The sequence below is a fragment of the Anabrus simplex genome, chromosome 2 (genome assembly GCF_040414725.1).
Source record: "Anabrus simplex isolate iqAnaSimp1 chromosome 2, ASM4041472v1, whole genome shotgun sequence".
NCBI lineage: Eukaryota > Metazoa > Arthropoda > Insecta > Orthoptera > Tettigoniidae > Anabrus > Anabrus simplex.
Window position 1 is genome coordinate 724,767,687 of NC_090266.1, and position 22,536 is coordinate 724,790,222.

At 36.7% G+C, this 22,536-nt stretch overlaps 1 protein-coding gene across 1 annotated transcript in view; it reads left to right on the forward strand.

Annotated features, from left to right (window-relative positions):
• LOC136864404 (SERPINE1 mRNA-binding protein 1) overlaps positions 1 to 22,536 on the forward strand; it is a 277,245-nt gene that overhangs the window by 128,018 nt on the left and 126,691 nt on the right. The window contains exon 3 of the mRNA XM_067141348.2: positions 21,932 to 22,147. Coding sequence (XP_066997449.2) covers positions 21,932 to 22,147 — 216 coding nt within the window. The remainder of the gene's footprint in view (positions 1 to 21,931; positions 22,148 to 22,536) is intronic.

Consider the following 22,536-nt stretch of genomic DNA (forward strand, 5'->3'; position numbering starts at 1 on the left):
AATTTTCTTTCATGATCACACACTTTTTATTTTATTAATAATTACTGTTGTAGTTGCTTATATTATAGGAAGTTTTTTATTCAATAAATTTACACATCGTTATATACTTGAAGGACAAACAATTGAAGTAATTTGAACAATTCTCCCTGCAATTACACTTATTTTCATTGCCCTTCCATCTCTTCGACTTCTCTATCTACTTGATGAATCAATAGACCCTCTTATTACAGTAAAAACTGTAGGCCATCAATGATATTGAAGTTATGAATATACAGACTTTACTACTCCCTATGAATTCGACTCATACATACTTCCTTACAACGAAATACCTACAAATGGTTTTCGGTTACTAGATGTAGATAACCGAACTGTACTCCCTATAAATACCCCTGTTCGAGTTCTAATGTCCCACCATTAGCTAACAAATTTATGTAAATCATCCAAGACGATTTTGTATTGATTAGGTGGTCTAATAAATAACTTAATGTTATTATTTCAAGCCTGTCTGTGTCGGTGCGACGTGAAGCAAATAGCAAAAGAAAGAAAAGATGAAACTATTGAGTTTTGTACCAGTTTTGTATAGGTGTTATGTGATTAATACCAGGCTTCTTTTCAAGAAATAGCAGTGTTTCAATAAAATCATTACTTCCTAATTGTTTAAGATTTACCCCCAATATTTTTACAGATCATACAAAGCAGTTGCTTAACATGTTTACTAAGTCATGTATGTTATTTTAGCACTACAACATATGCAAAATATTAGTTTTATGATTATCCTCCTAGTCATAAAAGAGCTACATACAATAATTTAATACAGAGAGCATTTAATGTACCCACGCCCAATATAGAACGTAAAAAAGAACTCAACACTATACGCAAGATCGCATATTATAATGGCTACAAAAAATGTTTTATAGAACGCATAATTTATAAATTTAAACACCAACCCAAGTCTAAATTACAAAAAGAAACACCCAAAACAAAAACATATGCTACTTTCACCTTTAACTCTGACATCTTCCAATTAACCAATATTTAAAAAAAAAAGAAATATCAATATTGCCTTCAAAACTAACAGAAATTTAGATATTTTCTACAATTCCAAATCGGTTAATGTACAAAACCCATTTGATAGGTCAGGTGTATATAGGTTTCATTGTAATGACTGTACCAGTGTTTACCTTGGACAGGCTGGGAGATCATTTAATATCAGATACAATGAACATGTCAATGCCATAAAATATAGAAAATTTTCGGCAATAGGCCAGCACATACAGGAATACAAACACAATTTTTACGGTATCAACAAGGACTTGGACATCATCGAAACAATGAATAAAGGCCCACTCTTAGACCTAACGGAGCAATGTTACATCACTCTAGATCAATATTACAATCCCAATTGCAATCTAAATGATATTTTGGAAAAACCTACAATTCTATTTGACATGCTTATTTCATTGATTAATAGCTTAAAAATTCCTAAAAATCAATCAGTACATAAAATAGTACGCACAGATACACGTGACCGCAATCTCTCCTACTTCCCCTTCCCCTACAGCTGAGCCAGCCGGCTGTCGTTTGACATTCAGCATTTGTTCCTCACTCTCTCTACACGCTGCTACATTCAACCTGAGGTGAGTTTCATATCCTAGATTCTTTTCTATAGTACCGCGTTTCATTCTCAATAACTCATACTCTATTTACAATTTCCTTTTTAGGTCCGTGCTGGTTCGAGATTAAAACTAATTACTGCCCATTTCCACCTGGCATATTAAAGATCTCAACCATAGTTTCGGCCTCAGCCATACAGTTATTTACCTTGAAAATACTACGAAGCAAGGTTCAAATACTAAAATAAGATTAAACATATCAGCAATCTGCTACTCCTTATATTGCTCAAACATAGACCAATTTGTCAATAATTTAAGAAAGAAGAACCTGTATATATTATCAAACAGTATAAGTCGCATATCATGAGGAACCAAAAAAACAGTGCTTTAAAATGGCAGATGTTTTGTAAAATCATTTATCAATTTTATATGAACTTCCAGTAAATCAACTACACCAAATTATAGACTTTTTCAATCACCTAAAAACAATTTTAGATGCACCAAATAATACTGTATATTTTTTAAAGAAACATGTTACTTGTATAATACAATGGGTCAATGTTATCTAGCCATTTTTAATGTCTTTCATGTAGAGTATGACTTGCTGTTAAAAAACTGTGTTTTTAAAAATGGCAAATGTTTTGTAGAATCATTTATCAATTTCATATGAATTTCTTGTACATAAGCTACACCAAACCATAAACTTTTTCAATCATCTACAAAATAATTTTAGATGCACCAAATAATACTATATTTTTTCAAAAAAGACATGTTATTTGAATAGTATAATGGGTCAACGTTATCTAGCCATTTTTAATGTTTTTCATGTAGAATAGGACTTGCTGTTAAAAGTATGCTAGGCATACATTCTGTGCTGATTCTATAGCATATTTTTACTTTTTTGAATGTTCCTTGCTATTAAACTTTCAATGGCTGATGATGGCATAATGGATTGCCAAAACCGGTCCCAAAGATGTATTTTACAATAAGTTAAATAAATATGTGATGTTCTAAACAGACCATTATGATAATGTATTGAATAGGTGGAACCTATAGCTTTACCAAGCATTGTAAATATCAAAATAAAGAAAATTCAAAATTCAGAGGACCACAATTTAAAATTGAACACTAATGAATTTTATTGTGTAGATACAAACTACTATGGATTTTATGAATTTGATTTGATAAAAATTCACTCTTGGCATAACTCATTTATTGTGTCAATGTGAAGTTATATGCCATAACTTGTCAGAGGCAAATGTGTTCATTCCGAAAAACAATGACCTTCCAAGCCACCCCTTGTCAATCTTCCTGAATGTAAGGACACAGTGCCATTGGCTGAAATTTTGAAGGGAACATCTTCACTCCAGGAATGCAATATAGCTAGTTGTATAACTACTTTGCAACAGTAAACAGTCCTGAACGAACAAAACAGTGAAATAAGCCATCGTAATCCAGTACAAACGTACATACCTTAACCTAGAACTGCCAACAGTCTTTCTGGAAGACTGCACTGTTTTGTCAAGTGCAATACTCTTTCTGAGAGACGGTGTAATTCTCCTGCGGTATATTTATAACTTGTCACCAGATGGCAATAATATTGTAATACCAGCTGAATACTGATACTTTCATCTTCATTTTTGAAAGTCTTCCAAAAACAAGTAACTATCTGGAGAAGTTCATTTTGCTGTAGAAGTAAAATGTGACAGGTGACATGGCATGTGACCTCATTTGTGAACCCCAGGTGGAGGATTAACACTTGTGAATTTAATCCATGTGACTTACAGATCCATGTGTACAATTGTGTTACTGAACACTGTTTTTCATCCGACTTGCTAGAAATTGTTTCCACACTAAACTGTGTGTATATTAAATTAGGATTGCATGAAATGTGGCTACATTAATACTTGTTATTTATTTATTTTTCGCCAAAACTCGACATATGCTAGAAGTGTTTAAAGATAAGATTTTCCATGAACTTAAAAAATGAAACGCATTGCAATTTTACCTGCTAAATATCTCCTAACTGTTGTGGTGAATCTGCATTATTCCCTAATTTCTATGATTATTTTTTAGTTTGCAACAGAAATAAACATAAAATTTCATGAGTTTTACAGTTATGATTAATTTTAAGTTCTTTTTTTTTGTTCTAACATTTCAAAAAATGCAGATGTAGACTTTTGAAACTGGCCACATCATATGAACCTTCATGAGGATGACTTGAAATTCTCTCTTGATAACTGGAATGTCATTGTAAAATCAGTGTACATGAAAAAACTTGACCCTCCTTGGAATTCTAAATCAATGTTTCTTTATAAAAGTTTGTCATGTTAAAACGCTGCGCATAAATTTGGGCTGCATTTAGTTTACTGTTCTGCATGAACAAACAGACCATTTGAATATTAATGATTATTAATTTTGACGACATAATTGTAATCCAAATAGACTTTCAACGTATTAGGTCATATTACGAAACAATGGTATGTGTTGGAGAGATGTTCAGTACAGAACAAAAATGGCCAACCGAACACCAGTGGAATCCGAACCCGTATCCTCAGGATTTCGCGTCGGTTGCTCTACCAGTTGCGCTGTGGTGGCCTAGTTCATATTTGTTCTGCTGGAAAGGATCTAAGCTACAGAACAAATGGTTCTCCCTGGTTTCCTATTTTTACACCGGGCAAATTATGATGTACCTCAGTTAAGGCCACGGCCACTTCCTTATCACTTCTAACCCTTTCCTATACCAAATAGGTTATAAAGATAATAGCGAAACTCCGTCGAATGTACATAGCTTTCCTATGAGACAGCACCACTAGCACTGTCTAGTGGCTCACTGTAAATGTGAACAGCTGTTACTGCTCCTTGTGCCTGCTATGTCATAATACCTGAACCAGAGATATCAAAATTTAACCTGTATGTGAAAATGTATTGGTTTTAAGTTTTAAAGGAATTATGCAATAGCTTTTAAAGTACAAAATGTTGGATCTGGGGTTAAAACATTTTATTAGTAACGAAATAAGGCATGATGAGTAACATCCATTTTAGGCTACTGTATTTTTCATGTGGTAGCCTACTGTCTGCTATTTTCCACAAATTATAGTTTAGTTATGACAAATTTCTGTAACACTTTGCATACAACTACAGACCAGGCAACCATATGTACTGACAACCATGCACATACCATAATTATGTATACTATATTATGTACATCCAAATGTCCTTGAACAGAAATTACATATGTGTTACTTCCTGTAACTTGGCATTTTTCTTTTTCTGCTAAGATGTGTAGTAACCATTTGTTTTAATTACAAAAGCTTTATTGAGGACTGCAAAGTATTTATGGGCCAACAAGGAATAACAATTGTCACACATACCTTCTACACTAACATATTCATTCATTAAGGTCTTCACTAACTTGTCTTTGACACCTTGAGTGCTTTTGCATACAAATTTATTTACATTATTCTGAAGAACACTGGACATTTTAGAACAACATGTGAGAAAATTCATTGGGGAAAATCATGTTACTTCATATTTCTTCACTAATATGAGGACTTTTTCAGGATCATGGGAATTAAGTTCAAGTGACATCAAAACATTTCTACACTCATTGTGTGGCAGCCTTGAGATTGCCCATCCAATAACATAAATGTCTGCATTTGCCTGTATAGTTTGCACATTACTGTCAATCTCATTTCCTTCATTACAATTAGATCTCTTATCACTGATATTTAATCTTTCATTCACAGTGTAACTCATTCTCAAATAATTGTATTTCGTTAGGAATACTGCAGCATCGGCCTGATGGGGATAGTAAGTTATTTATCATAAGTTCTTCATGCACTGTGAAATTTAGATGCATCTGAAGTGACATTATTGCCCCCTTTACCCCTGACAATGGCAAATGCATTTTCCAGACAATCTTGTTATTCTTCTAGTGAAGAGAAATTGAAAATAAAATCGCTCCTTCAATTCTGACCACAAAAGCTTGAGCAGTGATATTATCTATCCAACCTTGAATAGATATGGGTTGAGTTTACTATTAGTACCTCTAACACAATGATCTGCCTTAGACATTTTTCAATTTCTACTAATTTTTCTAAACGAGTAGAAGTACTGCAATGGGGTGTTCTATACTGCTTAGGGCTACTACTTTTTGAGGAATTGAAAATGTCTGTCACTCATTTAAATGAAATCAGCTGTAATACCTGCAGAGGGTGCCAGAGAATTAAATTGAATATGCACCTTTGTGCCACAAGCAGCAAAATGACTCTTAAGTCGGAACAGCTAAAGGGGGGGGAGTGAAATACAGTCAAAACTGGTTAAGATGTCCCTCTTTAGTACGCATGATTCCCTGGTTATTACGCCATTATTCCAAAGTCCCAGGACACGTGTTCTATTAAATACTTGCTAAACGAACCTGGATAGTACATTTACATCACTCTTTAGTACGTTCGTAACTTCCGCCATAAGAATTTAAATTAGCATTCCCGGCCATGTAGCACGCACTGGCATGGGTAAGGATTTGGTAAAGTACTTAATTTCAAGGCCCCAGAGTGCAGTTGTGTGTCGGCCTACAGCTGCAGGGAGCGTGAGTCCCAAGCTAGTTTTATTCTAGTTGCGTCTGACGTGTTGATGGTCAATTTACGTTTGCGAGGCCTCTTTCAGACGGTGCGTGTTAGACCCGCTTCCACACGTAGCCGCATGTCCACCTACGCTTACACCAAGAACTGATTGTTCAAACAGAATTTTTCAGATAATGCATAGGCGGAGGGGAACAGCGCGTGGGAGAAATGTTTAAGCAAGCAGTCCGTGGTGAGTTGCTGTCCCACGCCCACAGTTACTTGTTATTTGACATTAGTTTTTATGCATGTCATCATACACAGCGGACATCAGTACTTTCACCTGTGTCAGAACCCGATAGTGTACCTATACGAAATTGGAAATGGGTTTAGACGATTAAACAAAAGTAGGCCCGCTCTCACTCATTTGATATTTATCATTTTCTTTCTCATTTTCAATTTAAACGTCATTCATGTGCTTTTTTTGTTTCCTGTATGATTTGCAGCTGTTGTTACGGAACCCACAATAGACATTGAGAACTTAATGACTTTTAATGTTGGAAATACCAGTGGTCTCTTGCTTAGGAAAGAGTGATATTTTATACCCGTCATTGAGACAGTATCCTCAAAATTTATCTCATTTTCTAACGAAATTTGAAGGACTCGGCATGCTTGAACTACTTTTGTATTTTTTTAAGTGTACAATTTAAAGACATGATGGTTCATATTTATTACCCACAATGAAGAGTGTTCAAGTATCTGCTTGAAAATGTGGGGAGTTTTGCACTGCTTGACCGTAGGTAAATTAGGCCTACTGTACGTACGTGTGTAACAACAAACTTAAATTAGCCTACTATACGTATGTATACAGCTGACATGTTGGCGCTTAATTTTACATTTGTGAATTGTGTAACAAGGTACACAAATTAGACCTAGGCCTACTGAACTTATGCATAGTAGTTTGCAGGACAGTCAGTTATGGAGAAGAAGAAAGCTAGATAGTTTGTAGATGATGAAAAATTGAAGTTTGAGAAAGCGAATGCTAAACCACACATGAAACGCGCTTATCGCCCACATGTTGGACATACCTGTGACAACTTCAAACATGCGATGTGTTTAATTGAAGTTTCTAGGAACAGTTTTCCTTCATGTTTTACTATGTAGTCTCATCCAGGAGATAGTTGGTTTGAACCCCACTGTTGGCAGCTCTAAAGATGATTTTCTGTGCTTTCCCGTTTTCACACCAGGCAAATGCTGGGCTGTACCTTAAAGCCACGGCTGCTTCCTTCCCATTCCTAGACCTAACCCATTGATGCCATAAGACCTATCTGTGTTGGTACGATGTAAAGCAAATAGCAAAAAAATAAACACTTGTTTCTTTGTATTCATGATAATTTTTACATTCAAACCTTACCTTAAATTTAACAGCAAAATTTTTTCATTTTTAGCATGTTCCCTCTTCGACATTTTTTCTGTCCCCACAAACATGTCCTAACGGGTTTTGGCTGTACATTGTTAATTTTGGGGCTAGCCTGTGCACAATCATTGAATCTTTGTTATAAAATTCTTCAATATGAGACCAGCTACAAAATTCCCATCCTACATTGAAATCGTATAATTGTTAATCATTTATTTCAATATATGGTTTGTCTGAACTGTCCCCCCAGAATTTTCCTCATTTTTGTTTGCCCCTTCATCACTAACTACAGTCTTGGGTACTAGTCCAGTAACCTGAATTTGCTTGAAATTGAGGTACGGACCTTTAACTATTATTACCATACAATATAATTATTAAATTAATGTAGTAATGGTCCACCTTTCAATACTATAATATGTAATATTCTAAATTACATTAATTAGACTAGTTTCGACCGGGGTTGGCCATCTTCAGCCTTAATGTAAAACATCTAATAACTAAACAAATGTACATGCACACAATTGACATGAAACAAATGAAGCAAATATATACAAAATTACATTAAAAACTGGGATGAAATTATGATTAAATTTGAAAATAACCTAGTTTCTAACATCTTGAGTATGCTCATCATTGCGACTGTTTTAAGTATTAATTTATATAGACAGAACTGTTGGTTCTAATACTGCCGATCATTAATAATTCAATAGTAAATGGGAACTGGTAAATATTGATCCCGTACTTCATCACCAAATCTATTTGAGTGGTGTTGGCCATATGCAATCCATTGGACACCGATGTAAATAACCACTAGCTGACGGAGAAGTGTTGGATGTTATTTCATCATCAATCAAAGTAATAAAATGAGATGCTCTCGTGGTGCTTGTTAAATCATGCTGAAATGTTGTTGGACATTGTCAGGACGGCACATGCAGATGTGGTTAACACAGATCCATTGTGTCTCACGTAAAATTCACACTTTAATCCGAAATTGTACTGGGGAGCGTGTGAGAAAACTAAAGGGAGTGAGAAAAGATTTCAAATTGTTCAACACACAAACACAGCAAAAAAATAAGAGAATTTAACTCGCAAATAAAGAGCCTGTTCAAAAACAACTATTAGTGTTAAGGAAGTATGATTAGTGAATTATCTTAAGACTTGTGCCAAGCATTTTTATTTGCTTATATTCCCTTGTATAAAATTAATAACCCCAATTTTAAACATTTTCTTGCCAGATACACTCTACAACATGTGCGTGAAGAAAGTACATTGCGTAAGATTTACGCAGGATGTTGTTACAATAACGTATTGTCAGATTTAGAAATTGAACTACCGGATCAGTTTGTGTGGTTGTCTAATGATGAAACCCTTGATTCTGAGGGCCGATTTATTGCTAATGTAATTGTGGGCACCTTAAATAAGGAACAAAAGACGATACCATATCTTCTTATTGTGACTTGCCAGCCACTAACAATGTAACTGTAACTGAGTGTGTTGGACTCATTGAAATTATTATGGCCAATCAAATACGACCGGCTAATCTCCTTCAAGAGTCGAGTTGTTTAGATCAACAGCACCCAATATCCCTCTTCCTCCTGCGCCAGCGGTAACATGATGGGTAACATGGCTGGATGCAGCTTTGTATTATGCTGAGCGCATAGAAGTATTCAAAGGGGTTGTTAATTCATTGGACTCAAATGAAGCTGCGTCAATGCAAACAGTGCAAAATATTGTCGGGCATTGAGTTAGAAGAGAATCTTGTTTTTATAAATGCCCATTTTTCTTTTTTGCCAACCGCCATAACGTCAGTGGAAGCTGTAGGATGTCCCTTGAAGGAAATACTTATTTTCGAATAAACAATATCCAATCTAACTTCTGTTCCTGGTAGTATAGGAAAAAATTTAAAGAAAAAATAATGTAACTTCAAAAAATCCTGGTTAAAACAGTTGTGAGATATTCGAGACATGCTTGAAGGAAACCAGTCTTGTCACACCAAGAGACTTGCCTCTTTCTGTGGAGCAGTTATCATCATTTAAATATGCCCCAGTAACATCTTGTGATGTGGAAAGAAGTTTTTCACGTTACAAAAGTGTTTTGCGAGACAACAGACGATGTTTTTCAGTTGAAGATTTGTGCAAAGTGATGGTTGTGAACTGCAATTAATCATTCAGCATTGACAGCGATACCCTTTCTCCTTCAACCTCCAAGGAACAAGTGTAAGTTTATTATCAATACTAACTTGACTTGTCTACTGCTATTTTTTCATTTTAATAGTCCATATTCATTGGCATATTTTCAAGTTTTAAAGAGCATGTTTGCATGCGCATTTCTTCGATTTTTAGGGCATGAACTTCCGAGCCTTTTTAATCAGGCTATGGTCATAATGGTTAAAGGTCTGTACCTCAATTTCAAGCAAATTATAGGATATTATTTTCTTGACACGACATAAACCCAAAAGTGTATACAGTATCATGTCTACAATGTACCAGATATTTGTAAATTTAGTAATGTATCATCTCTCAGTGCCGTAGTTGCTCATAATTTGGGCGAGAGACCTTCAGCGCTAGACGTTCTAGTGTGTGTTCTGACTGACGAATTCTGGACTATGATTACAACAGTAATGAACAGATATGCTAAACAAGGCTTAGAAAACCCAGATTATGAAAAGAATAAGTGGTTCGACACATGCCATGATGAATTGAAGGCTTATTTTGCACTATATATTATGTCTCAAGTAAAAAACGTCCTGTGTAAAAATGTACTGGTCGAAGAGGAGTATTATTGAAACTCCTTTATTTAGCAAAACAATGCAGTTTCTACGCTTCGCACTCATTTCCAGATTTCTTCACTTTCGAGACAGTACTATAGCAGATACCAGTGATACTCAGAAAAGTTTGAACTGTTGTGGAATACTTGAATGGCCGATTCCAGTCCATTTATGTGCCACAGGAAAATGCAGCAATTCACGAGTCCCTCATGAAATTCAGAGGACGTTTATCATATGTTCAGTTTAATCCCTCCAAGCGTGCTAGATTTGGGATAGTTTTATAAATTATGCGAATCAAATTCAGGTTATTGTGTAGAATTTAAATTTTATACTGGCAATTACTTAGTTGAGGGATGACTGCAAGTGAAAGTGTAGTCCTGGAGTTGGCAGAGCCTATCTTGGACAAGGGATATATATACCCTGTTCTTAGATAATTGGTATTCGTTACCTAAGCTGTTTGTAAAACTTCGTGATAGGAACACAAATGCTGTTGGAACTGTAAGAAAAAACAGGAAGATGATGCCCAAGGATTTAGTGAAGAAAGGTTAAGCAGACCGAAGGTCAAGTCACGCTTTGCTAGCTATAAAATGGCATGACTGCAAGGATGTTTACATGTTAATCTTCAAAGCATGCAAGTGTTTAAATCATGGACACAGGGAAAAGAAAAAGGAAGAGAGGAAATAGCAAGGATCAAGTCACAGATGGAGAAACTGTCAAGAAGCCGTAAATGATCCTTGAATACAACAAGGGAATGGGAAGGGTGGACAGGTAGGTTCAGCTACTTGCCTGCTTTCCGATTATGAGGAAATTTATGAAAGGCTACAAAAAAAATTTCTTCTGCATGTTTGATATTGCTCTACTAAACATGTCATCCATTCCAAGATATTAAACAAAAAAGCACAGAAGTTCAGAGTTTCGCTTGGACTTTGCGGATCAGATTCTTCAGTCTCTAACTTTGCCTGATTATAAAGGAAGAGGCAAGGTTTCGAATGGCGATTGTCCAGCTAGACTGCAGGCGAAGACATGGGCACACTTCCAAAGACATATTCCTCCCACAGCAAAGAAGCTTCATCCAGCTAAGGCCTGCAAAGTTTGTACTTCACAAGGAAAACTCAGCGAACAACCTGGGAATGCAAGAAATGTGAAGTACCTTTACACCTTCCTTCTTGTTTCAAGAGTTACCACACCAATGTCAACTACTGTAAAGGTACATCTAAACATTTTTAAACATGTTCACAAGATTCCAATGATTTATGTAGTGAATTCTATGATTTATATCGTGTTCTTTGTCGCATGGGGCATTCTGTATTACAGCTTCCATTTTAAATAAGTGTTCTGGTGCAGTAGATCAAATTGGTAGTCAAGGGGTCAAGAGAGAATTAGACAGATACGACTTTTTCTTGGGGTTTCATATTTTCACGCTTAATTTGTAACAAATCGAGAACCATGCCATTCGTACGAGGCTTTACCCCTGAATGTTCTAGCCAACTTCTCGATGACCTAGTATGTCTGCAAGAACCTGTATGACCGGGTGAGTTGGCCGTGCGGTTAGGGCAGCGCAGCTGTGAGCTTGCATCTGGGAGATAGTGGGTTCGAATCCCCCTGTCATCAGCCCTAAAGATGGTTTTCCGTGGTTTCCCGTTTTCACACCAGGCCGGGGCTGTACCTCAATGAAAGCCGCAGCTGCTTCCTTCCCATTCCTCGGCCTTTCCTATCGTATTGTCGCCATAAGACCTATCTATGTTGGTGCAATGTAGAGCCAAAAAAAATTTTTGACTCCAGTTCCTCTTTTCTTTGGGCTTTTCCTAGGATTGATTTCCTTTGCAGATGGCAAAACTGAGCGGATAGATCTAGGCCGAAGTCTGAAAAGATCAATTTAAAAAAAAAGTTGTAAAGCTATCTTATATATAATCTCAAATCCTTATGTATTTGAAATACTTACCCCTGACATTAAATTCTTGTTTCTGAAGTCTTTCTGTACAAAATGATCTGAATATACAACACAACTTTTGTTCAAATGTTCTGGTCCATCTCTTTTGAATTTATCATCCAGGTCTGCTCCGAATAACCCATTGCTTGCATCTAATGAAAATGAAAACCTACAGCCTGTTTTTCAGTCATTGACCGGGTCAGGGATGGAATGAATGAAGCAGATATAGGCTATTAGTGCGATGGGGTCGCCACTCCCAAAGCGATATATATATTAATGACTGATAGATGCTATGAAATGAGAATGGAGAGTGTTGCTGGAATGAAAGATGACAGGGAAAACCGGAGATAAACCTGTCCAGCCTCCGCTTTGTCCAGCACAAATCTCACATGGAGTGACCGGGATTTGAACCACGGTATCCAGCGGTGAGAGGCCGACGCGCTGCCGTCTGAGCCACGGAGGCCCTGCTTGCATCTAATAAAATCAGTAATATCAGTATTGCACATCACTTTCTACTACTTTCTGCTGCTGTAAAATAAAGTATTCATTCTGTATAAACTGAAGTTACGTAAACATAAATCTAACCAAACATCTAAACTCATACTTACATATCTTTATTTTTCAGAAATCTTTAGAAAGACTTTTGGCATAGATGGCTTTCGGTAATTATTGCACCTGTATATAGCACAAATACTGCCTGTTCCAGCCATATTTTCTATAAACAATAAAATATTAACATTTGTCACAGAATTACTTCACAGCTGTTGATGCCCAGTTTTAAGTCTACACTGTGAACCTCCGGAGAGCGAGCTACAGTCGCTGTCGCAAGTTTTCACGCCTACTTTCTGCTATTACTGTTATAACTATATACTAGCTGATGTACCCGCGCTTCGCTACGGGATTCTCAGAAAGACTGACCTTGTGGTTTTCCTAACTGAAGTAAACAAAGCCCATTACAAAAACGTAAGTAGGAAAGTGGCGATGTTATAATAATAATAATAATAATTATTATTATTATTATTATTATTATTTCGTGTGGCTATTTCTAGCTGGGTGCAGCCCTTGTAAGGCAGACCCTCCGAAGAGGGTGGGCGGCATCTGCCATGTGTAGGTAACTGCGTGTTATTGTGGTAGAGGATAGTGTTATGTGTGGTGTGTGAGTTGCAGGGATGTTGGGGACAGCACGAACACCCAGTCCCCGAGCCAAGGGAATTAACCATTTAAGGTTAAAATCGCCGATCCGGCCGGGAATCGAACCCGGGACTTCTGGACCAAAGACCAGCACGCTATCCATTTAGCCATGGAGCCGGACAGTGTTATCGTATAAAATACTCGATGAAATGAAAAACCGCACATTTTCTCACTTTTAACGAACAGTACTACGGTGCCGATCTAACAGTCCAAAGTTCCAGAGCTGGAATGACCAGGCCACAGACATCCATCATCACTCCTCAGCCATACTTCTCTTAAATATGCAAACTGCTCATACCAATCAGTGTCTCAGAGTACGGATTGAACAGCTCGAATGCTATGATGAACCAGTGTGTTATGTACCAGTAGTATCAGAAAATTTATGAACCAGAGGAATAGCATGCTAAAGAAGAAAGTTATCTAACTCCCCAGCTACTTCCCGCTATATTCAGGCAGGCTGTTACACTCGGTACGACCGGGCGAGTTGGCCGTGTGGTTAGGGGCGCGCAGGTGTGAGCTTGCATCCGATGGATTCGAACCCCACTGTCAGCAACCGTGAAGAAGGTATTCCGTGGGTTCCCATTTTCACACCAGGAAAATGCTGGGGCTGTATCTTAATTAAGGTCAAGGCCGCTTCCTTCACACTCCTAGCCCTTTCCTATCCCATCGTCGCCATAAGACCTATCTGTGTTGGTGCGACGTAAGGCAATTTTCATCCCAACTATCGTAGATGTGTGGCAACAGAAGACAATGCCCAACACAACAAACAATGGTCAATGTAATGTTATTGTTGATCAATGTTACGCGCTTTCAATATTGTAGGCAATACCACTCTTATCATAGTCGGTACGATAAAATTGAATAAAACATAAATGGTCGGAAATTGTATTCTCTATAACTTTTGTTATGTAGTACTTTTCGATAGCACCAATAACATAGGTATTTAAAAATTAAATGTTAGGCGTCTTCCCCTAAACAATAATTTCATACAGGGCGCATAAAAATGTTTATAGTTTAGACTGTAGTTTCTTATTCCTCGACTCTATATACCAACTTTCATTAAATTCTGGTAACCCATTTTCTCGTGGCTCAGCGTTGATATGGACTTGGCAACAAAAATACAAATTCATGAATATCTGTGTTATCAAAGCCGGTGCGGTAACAATGTATGACATAAATGATTGGAAATTTAATTCTATATAACTTTAGTTATATAGTATTTATCGATAGGACAACTAATAACATAAATATTTGAGAATTACATTTCAGGCCCTGCCCTAAACTACCATTTCACTCAGCGTGATCAAAATAATTTATAGCCTAGATTGTAGCGGTTCATCACCTGACTTTACATTCCGATTTTCATTAAATTCTCTTCAGCCGTTTTCTCGTGATGCGTGTACATACATACATACAGACAGACAGACAGAAATTACGGAAAAGTAAAAAATGCATTTTCTTGTTACTGTGGTCATGACCGATACAGAAATACCATTCTTTTCAAATTCTGAGCAATGTACAGACAAAACTCTTATTTTATATATATAGATTTGCCTATACCATCGTCGCCGTGAGACCTCTCTGTTCGTGCTACATAAAGCTCATTGTTAAAAACAATACAGATTGTAAGCTATTTTCTATTACCGTATATTCTCGCTTAATTAACACCCTTGCATAATTTACGGGTCCCAATATTTTTTGGTCTAAAGTGGAGAAAAAGAAATGTGCCCGTATTTGACTTACCCACTTCCTCGATCATCGATCCTGCTGTTGCGGACGCGTTTCGAAATAAAGATGCTAACCACTCGAGTAGAAGCCCTCCTATTGCAAAGCCGGGCATTCAAAATATTGTAAAACGTGCTGTTATCAGCCGGTAGGAAGTACCATTGCACTAGATTAGTGAGTGAATCGGCGCAGAAGTGACTAGTCCGGTGCAAACAAGTTTTACAAGTATTTTGGGTACAGTGTATGTCTATTCTCTGATCTCAGAATTTTGTTAATCCACAGTGAGCCAGTATTCGAGTAGTACTGCATCATATAAACTTGCAGTGTCGGTTACGCCTACACATCTTGATTGATAAATTTCATTTTGTTCCGTATTGATAGTCACCAAATTTCATAAAAGAAAGAAAAGTTCCACCTGATCAATACTTATTTATTATAACACGTATAATAGGACCGGTTTCGACCCCTTACAAAGTCATCTTCAGCTAAGTGTATTAGAATCTTATATTATTTGCATTTTTGTATTATGCCTCATTATTTAAGAACTTTGACAGATTCTGAATTTGACCACATTATGGTGGTTATGCTTAGCTTTGCTAAGAATTTCTAATTTTACAGCTTAGCTAAAAATTACATAAACAAAATTAAAATGCTCTTAATACATAATAAAATGACACAATATATACACATGTCCAATTGACAAGAATAATTGAATGAGTTCGTCTTCTATCTTAATCTTTATGCATAATGAGTATATTGGACTAGTTTTGTGATAGTTACAATAGGCGTTTGCCTTGTCAGTTAAAAGGAGTTCCATTAACATATTAATGCTTAGTCATGTGTGAGATAAGCTTAGTTGTCACTTATAAGGTGGTTAATATTGCGTTTGTATTAACAGTAATTACGTTAGCTAATATAAAATTATGTGTTGATTGTCCATTAAAATAATAAATTGCATAAGCACAATGAAGCATTAACAGACATGGTAAAATGTGCTTGGATGCACTGTAGGCAGTCTTAAGCAACAGGTAACAGTATGATCTTGCGTTGTTTTTATAGTTCGTATTACATGGGTTGATATGAAAATTGTCCGTTAAAATAAATTACGTAAACACATTAAATCATTAACATTATCATATTGTAATGTAATATTCTAATGTTTTGATAAATGTTATATGATTTTAAGTATTGAGAAGGTGGAGCAATAAATCTTGTATTCATTTTAAGTCTTAACTCAATACAGAACCCAACCATGAAGTTTATTACTTTAAATGATGAAACTAATCAAGCTAAAAGAAAAGCCTTTCAATATCTAGGCATTAAATTAAAAATAGCCAAATTAGGCAAAGACAGATTTTCTCAAGAAGTGCATTCAGTTCGATCTAATACCAAATTTCTTAAGACATAACAAAAAGGAAACATCGTATTTCAGTACAAACTTCTAAAACTCAAACCAAGACTAACAAAATCTCGTTGAAAGGTGAAATAAAGTTTTTGTATAAGAAAAATCATTTCTCAACCATAGATTATACGAATCTCACCTCGCGGCAACTAAAACATTATCTACGGCACATTGGACAATCTTTTTCCAAGCAGTTGAAGATAAATTATTTTTAGACCTGCCTATAAAACAACATACTGTGGATAATAAATTGGCAAAACTAAAGAAATCTAAATCGCAGGACCATCGAATTAAACGCAATAATAGACCAGCAGATGACTGTAACCAATTCCATCCACCCATAATCAATCGATCCAATACTCCCTTAAATGCAAATGAAGAAATAATTTTAGCCAAGGGTCCAAAACATAATTGGCCCGATTCGAACACAACCAACTCAATCATCACAATAACAGAATCGGAACTGGCCATTTCAAAAACACCTTCAGACACACAAGATGAACTAAGATACGAAATAAAAAAGAAGCTTAACAACTTCCTCTCTTGTAAGAACTCGCCCAATTTTTCCAATTCTAACAAGAACATACAAACTGACCTGAAACTCCTACGTGCCCTGAAAAAGAAAATCACAGATAACTACTTAATTGTAACCAAGGCTGACAAAGGTAACACGACGGTCATCATAGATGAGAATGAATATATCAGCAAAACTTCAGATTTCTTTAAAGATAGTTCTTTCCCTATAGTTAGGATCCCACACAAAAAAATCCAGACACTTCTAAAACAAACCTTAAAAAATTCTTCCTTTCTGTTCACTGAACAAGAAAAAAGCCATCTCATTAATATGAACCCCGGACTTCCCATGGCTAGAGCTCTCCCTAAAATTCATAAAGCCGTTGTGCCCATTCGCCCAATTATCAACTTTAGACACAGAGTCCCCTTTATAAAACTACGCAATTTATCCAAAATTTTCTAAGTAAAATTTACCTTTTTTCATCTAAGAAGTCGGTTAGAAACTCCTTCGAATTAAGACTAACTTAATAACTTCAGTATATGACCTGACTATTCACTCCATTCTTTTGACATTAATATGTACCCCAGTATACCAATTTCTTAACTAATTCCCATTATCAGAAATAATCTACAAAAAAACGGTCACCTAAGTAAACTGGAAATCCAAGATTTTATTACACTGCTTAAATTGGTAGTTAACAACTTTTTTACGTTTAATGGTACTATTTACCAACAAAACGGTCTAGCAATGGGTTCACCGGCTTCCGGGATTCTCGCAGAAATCTATCTAGACTTTCTCGAGAATACAAAAATCAACAATAAATTTGATAACACCCTCTTTTGGGCTAAATACGTCGATGATGTCCTTGTAGTTATTAACGAGAACCTGCAAGATGCTAATACCACACTCCAAACATTAAATAACATTGATCCTTACATTAAGTTCACTTTGGAGTCAGAAGTAGATCAAAAAATCAATTTTTTGGATCTCACCATTACTAGACAACAGGAATCCTTAACCTACAAGATGTATAGTAACCCACCCAATCGGCCGTCACAATCCGACAAGATTCATTTCATCCCTTTCCCCACAAAAAAGCAACTTATAATAGTCTCATACATAGAGCATTTAACGTACCCATGAACAAAAAAGACCTTCACATGGAACTGAATACTATCCGTCACATCGCTAGATTCAAGGGCTATAATAATCAATTCATAGAAAATATCATTAGTAAACACAAATTCCGACCTAAGACTACACTTAAAAAAGAACCATCTAAACACGACTCTGTCTCCACTTTTACCCATGTCAATGGAATTCACATAATTACTAATGTTTTAAAGAAAAAATGCATGAAAATAGCTTTCAAAACCAGCAAGAACATGCAAATCGTACATAACACTTCACATATTAATAAAATAAACAGATATTCAAAATCAGGTGTCTACAGAATCAGATGTAAAACATGTTCAAATATTTCTTACACAGGGCAAACCGGTAGGAGTTTCAATATCAGATACTCTGAGCATTTTAACACAGCTAAATACAACAAATTTTCAGCCATCGGCCAACATATGGTCGATTATAACCATAGTTTCACGAACATTGAAACAGACATGGGCATACTCGAATAGTTAAAAAGGGACCTCTACTCAACATAACTGAGAGCTTCTACATACACTTGGATCAATATTTTAATGCCAACTACAATCTTAACGAAATTACCGATAAACCCAACATTTTATTCGATCTTTTCATTTCCTATTATAGGAAAAAGAAATCAGCTGTTCATAACCCTTTCTTTAAATCTATGAAGGGTCCCCTTCCACCTCAAATTCCATTAACTTCCCTCTCTCCTAATCCGCCCTGAACCATTTCCCCTTCCCTCCCTCCCGTCATCCTTCCCCTCCGTATCCCTTCTCTCTTGCTGATCTACGCTGCGTGACGCTCACTCTCTGTTGCACTCCTTCCAACAGCTCGTTCCAAACAAGCGCAAGGTGAGTACTCGTCATGTCACACACATACACACATACACACACAAACCTTCCTCCCTTAGTACTTTCTCTATCAGATTTTCCAAGTTAATTCTAATTTTGTTCTTCAGGTTCTTTGGGTTCCGACTGAATTGAGACTTCCTTTAAACACAGCATTTATTTATGCTGCATAGAACAAGTCCAACCTTCTCAATTCGTCAAGTCTATATTAGTTATATTGGACAATTCCCTCTGCACCATCATGGAACTCTCTTTCAGAACTTTCCAGAAACTTAAGACTTCACTTGAATTTAAATGTGCAACACGAGTCCAACCGTCAACTTAAGACTTTGGCATCAAGGAAATTTTAAGCGACATCACAATTATTTTATTCATCTGTTAACTTTAACATATTTTGGTTATTGTAACTTATGTATAAGGTTTTTAATTGTATGTCATTCCACTACCATCCATCCTCTTGTTAATCCATATTACTTTATTTTTAGTTTGTCTTTTGCTTGTAATTTTGGCTAGGCTGATGATGGTCAAAAAAAAAACGGACCGAAACTAGTACCTGACACTATCATATTGTAATGTTTTGATAAACGTTATGATTTTAAGTATTGAGAAGGTGGAGCAATAAATCTTGTATTCATTTTAAGATAATACAAAACCGCAAATAATATAAGATTCTGATACAATTAGCTGAAGATGACTTTGTAAGAGGTCGAAACCGGTTCTGTTATACGTGTTATAGTAAGTATTGATCAGGTGGAACTTTTCTTTCTTTTATGACATACCCTAAACGTACGGGAATAGGGCAGCGGGCTGCAAGTAGTCGGTGTTTGAATGCAAAAAGCAACCAACAAGCCTCGCAAAGCATTTTGCAGACCAAAAAGTGGCAAGTTTCCGCAGACAGAGGGGGGGGAATCTGCTTAAATTTTTGACTTCGTTGTGCAAGTATGGATGTGTTTCTCACGAAATGTTGCATTTTGAAGGACAAAAAGTAGCTGCTACACAGTCACTGTCTCGAATTTTAAGGTTAGCCAAGCGGGATGATTAATTTTATGAAGAGAAATGGACTTTCACTTCAATGAAGAACATTATTATGCCAAATAATGCAGAATGATTTCAACCAAAAAGTAAGCAATTTCCATCGCTTTGCGATTGGGAAGCATAAAATGAATGAATATTTGCTGCAAAAATAGGAAATCCAGGTCAGACGCCGGTGTTTCGTCATGCCACAAAGTTAAACATTCAATAAGAAAGGGACATAGTGTTATCGTACGCACTACCTGAAGTGGAAAACAACAATGTACTGTAAGGGTTGATGTAACAGCTCATCACAGAAAGCGTGTACCTTACATTGTTCCGAAATGAAAATGCCTAATGTAAAATTTCCGCAAGAGATCCACATTCGTATCCAAGAAAAGTGGTGGATGGACATGTCGCTCGTACAAGATTGGATATGAACGGTTTGGGGAAATAGAGTAGGGTCCCTCCTTTGATGTCCAGCTATTCGTTGTGTTGGACAATTGGACGGAAGACCCAAAGAAATGATTGGAAACCATGAAAACAGATTTGGCAGCGGTTCCTGGTGGACTGATGTCAGTACCTTAGACCCTTGGGCATTTCGATGAATAAACCTTTAGAGGTCTGTGTGCGATAACTCTGTCAGTGCTGTATGGCGGAAAGTATGTACAAACTTGCTCCAGCAGGCAAGATTCGGAAACCACCTGTGGAACTCCTTTGTGAGTGAATATTGCACACTTGGGACATCGTTTCTTCGAAGGTGATTGAAAAGATGTTCTAGAAAACAGGAATCTCTGATTTGTTAGACGGGAGTGAAGATGACTTCTGGATATGAGCAGTGATGGCAGAAGCAGTAATTCTTCCCGCAGTGATGGTAGCAAACTCGCACACAGTACCTATAAAAGGCTTTTGCCTGTATGTCATTATTATGAACTTATATAAATTGTACTTTTGTGAGTTCATATTTTTCACTTCAGGTTGTATTGTCAACTTGTAACAAGAATATTTTCCATTGTTGGTACTTTAAACCCACATGACCAACTTACCTCATGTACCCTATTTGACATTTCGGGGAAAAAACTTTCTTCGTAATTTTATGCCAGATGATAACCGCAAGTGAGTTGAACCAATTGTGTATATATTATATTTGATGTGTTTATTAAATGTACATACATTTTAAATAATTCCTTAAATATCAGAATTCCTTGAATAATTTACGCATCCGAAGTTCTCGCCTTCATTTCTCATCAAATGTGCGAGAAAATATGGTACATATTTTTAAGTGGTAATCTGGCTTTGGTGGGAAAATGGCCTGGTCCTTTGGCATTCCATTTAAGACAGGTTTTACTGTGTGTTTAATGTGCTCCAATTTTGTTTGCATATTGTAATGTGCATGGTATCTTAGAGAGAGAGAGAGAGAGAGAGAGAGAGAGAGAGAACTGTCACAGTGGTAGACTTCAAAATACTGTGGTAAGTGAAGAGCAAACATTTTCATAAATCAGTCTTAACACCTTCCTTTGCAATGGTACATGCACATATTTTTGTCGTGTTTCTGTTCTCTCCTTTTACAATGTACTGTTTTGTATTTTATTGGAGCTGTCTGCTTTTTCCAGGGTAGCTTCTCTTGGAATTTCTTGACGAAGAGAGTAGAATACTTGAACATAATAGGAGTCCATTATGATGAGCAGATTTCTCTAGAGATGAATGAACAAGGTTCATTTCAGGCACTGATGTGCGATATTTTTTTTTTTTCTTTTTTTTTCCCAACAATTTCATCACTGCCTGTTTCCTTGTGTTTACAGGGATGTTCGAGATAGTGCAAGGCAAGAGAGCGGGGAAATGCGCGGAAGAGGCCGTGGCGCTGGACGCGGCATGGGTCGTGGTCGAGGATCTAGAGGAGGTGCTGGCGGCGGCGGAGGCGGCAGTGGTGCAAATAGCACTGGTGGTGTCGGCGGAAGAGGTGGATACGATAGTAGGGGAAAGCGAGAATTTGACCGTCAGTCAGGATCTGATAAAACGTAAATACCATTCCATTAGCTATTCACAAATTCTTAAACTTTTGGATTAATTTCTTTAACTCATATACTGTATGCCCATCGCCTCAATTTTGGGGCAGGTGGTTCTTCTTTTTTTGAGGTTATACCGTACTTACTTGCATATTATCCTCTAGCCGAATTTTTGCTGGATATTTGCATAAATTGTTGTTGTGCTAATTAAGTCAAGCATCTAATTTGTGGCCAAGAACCTACTATGCTGGCGTAGCACTGGGAGAGGTGTTACTCCCATGTGGTGCGTCCCAGATGGCGGATAGGGGTGTCCTAAACAACTTGCCGGCGGACTTGAGGGAACTAAAACGGCTCTTGTGGGCCAAACTCCAACCCCCTGTGTGTGGGGTGATGCAGACGAA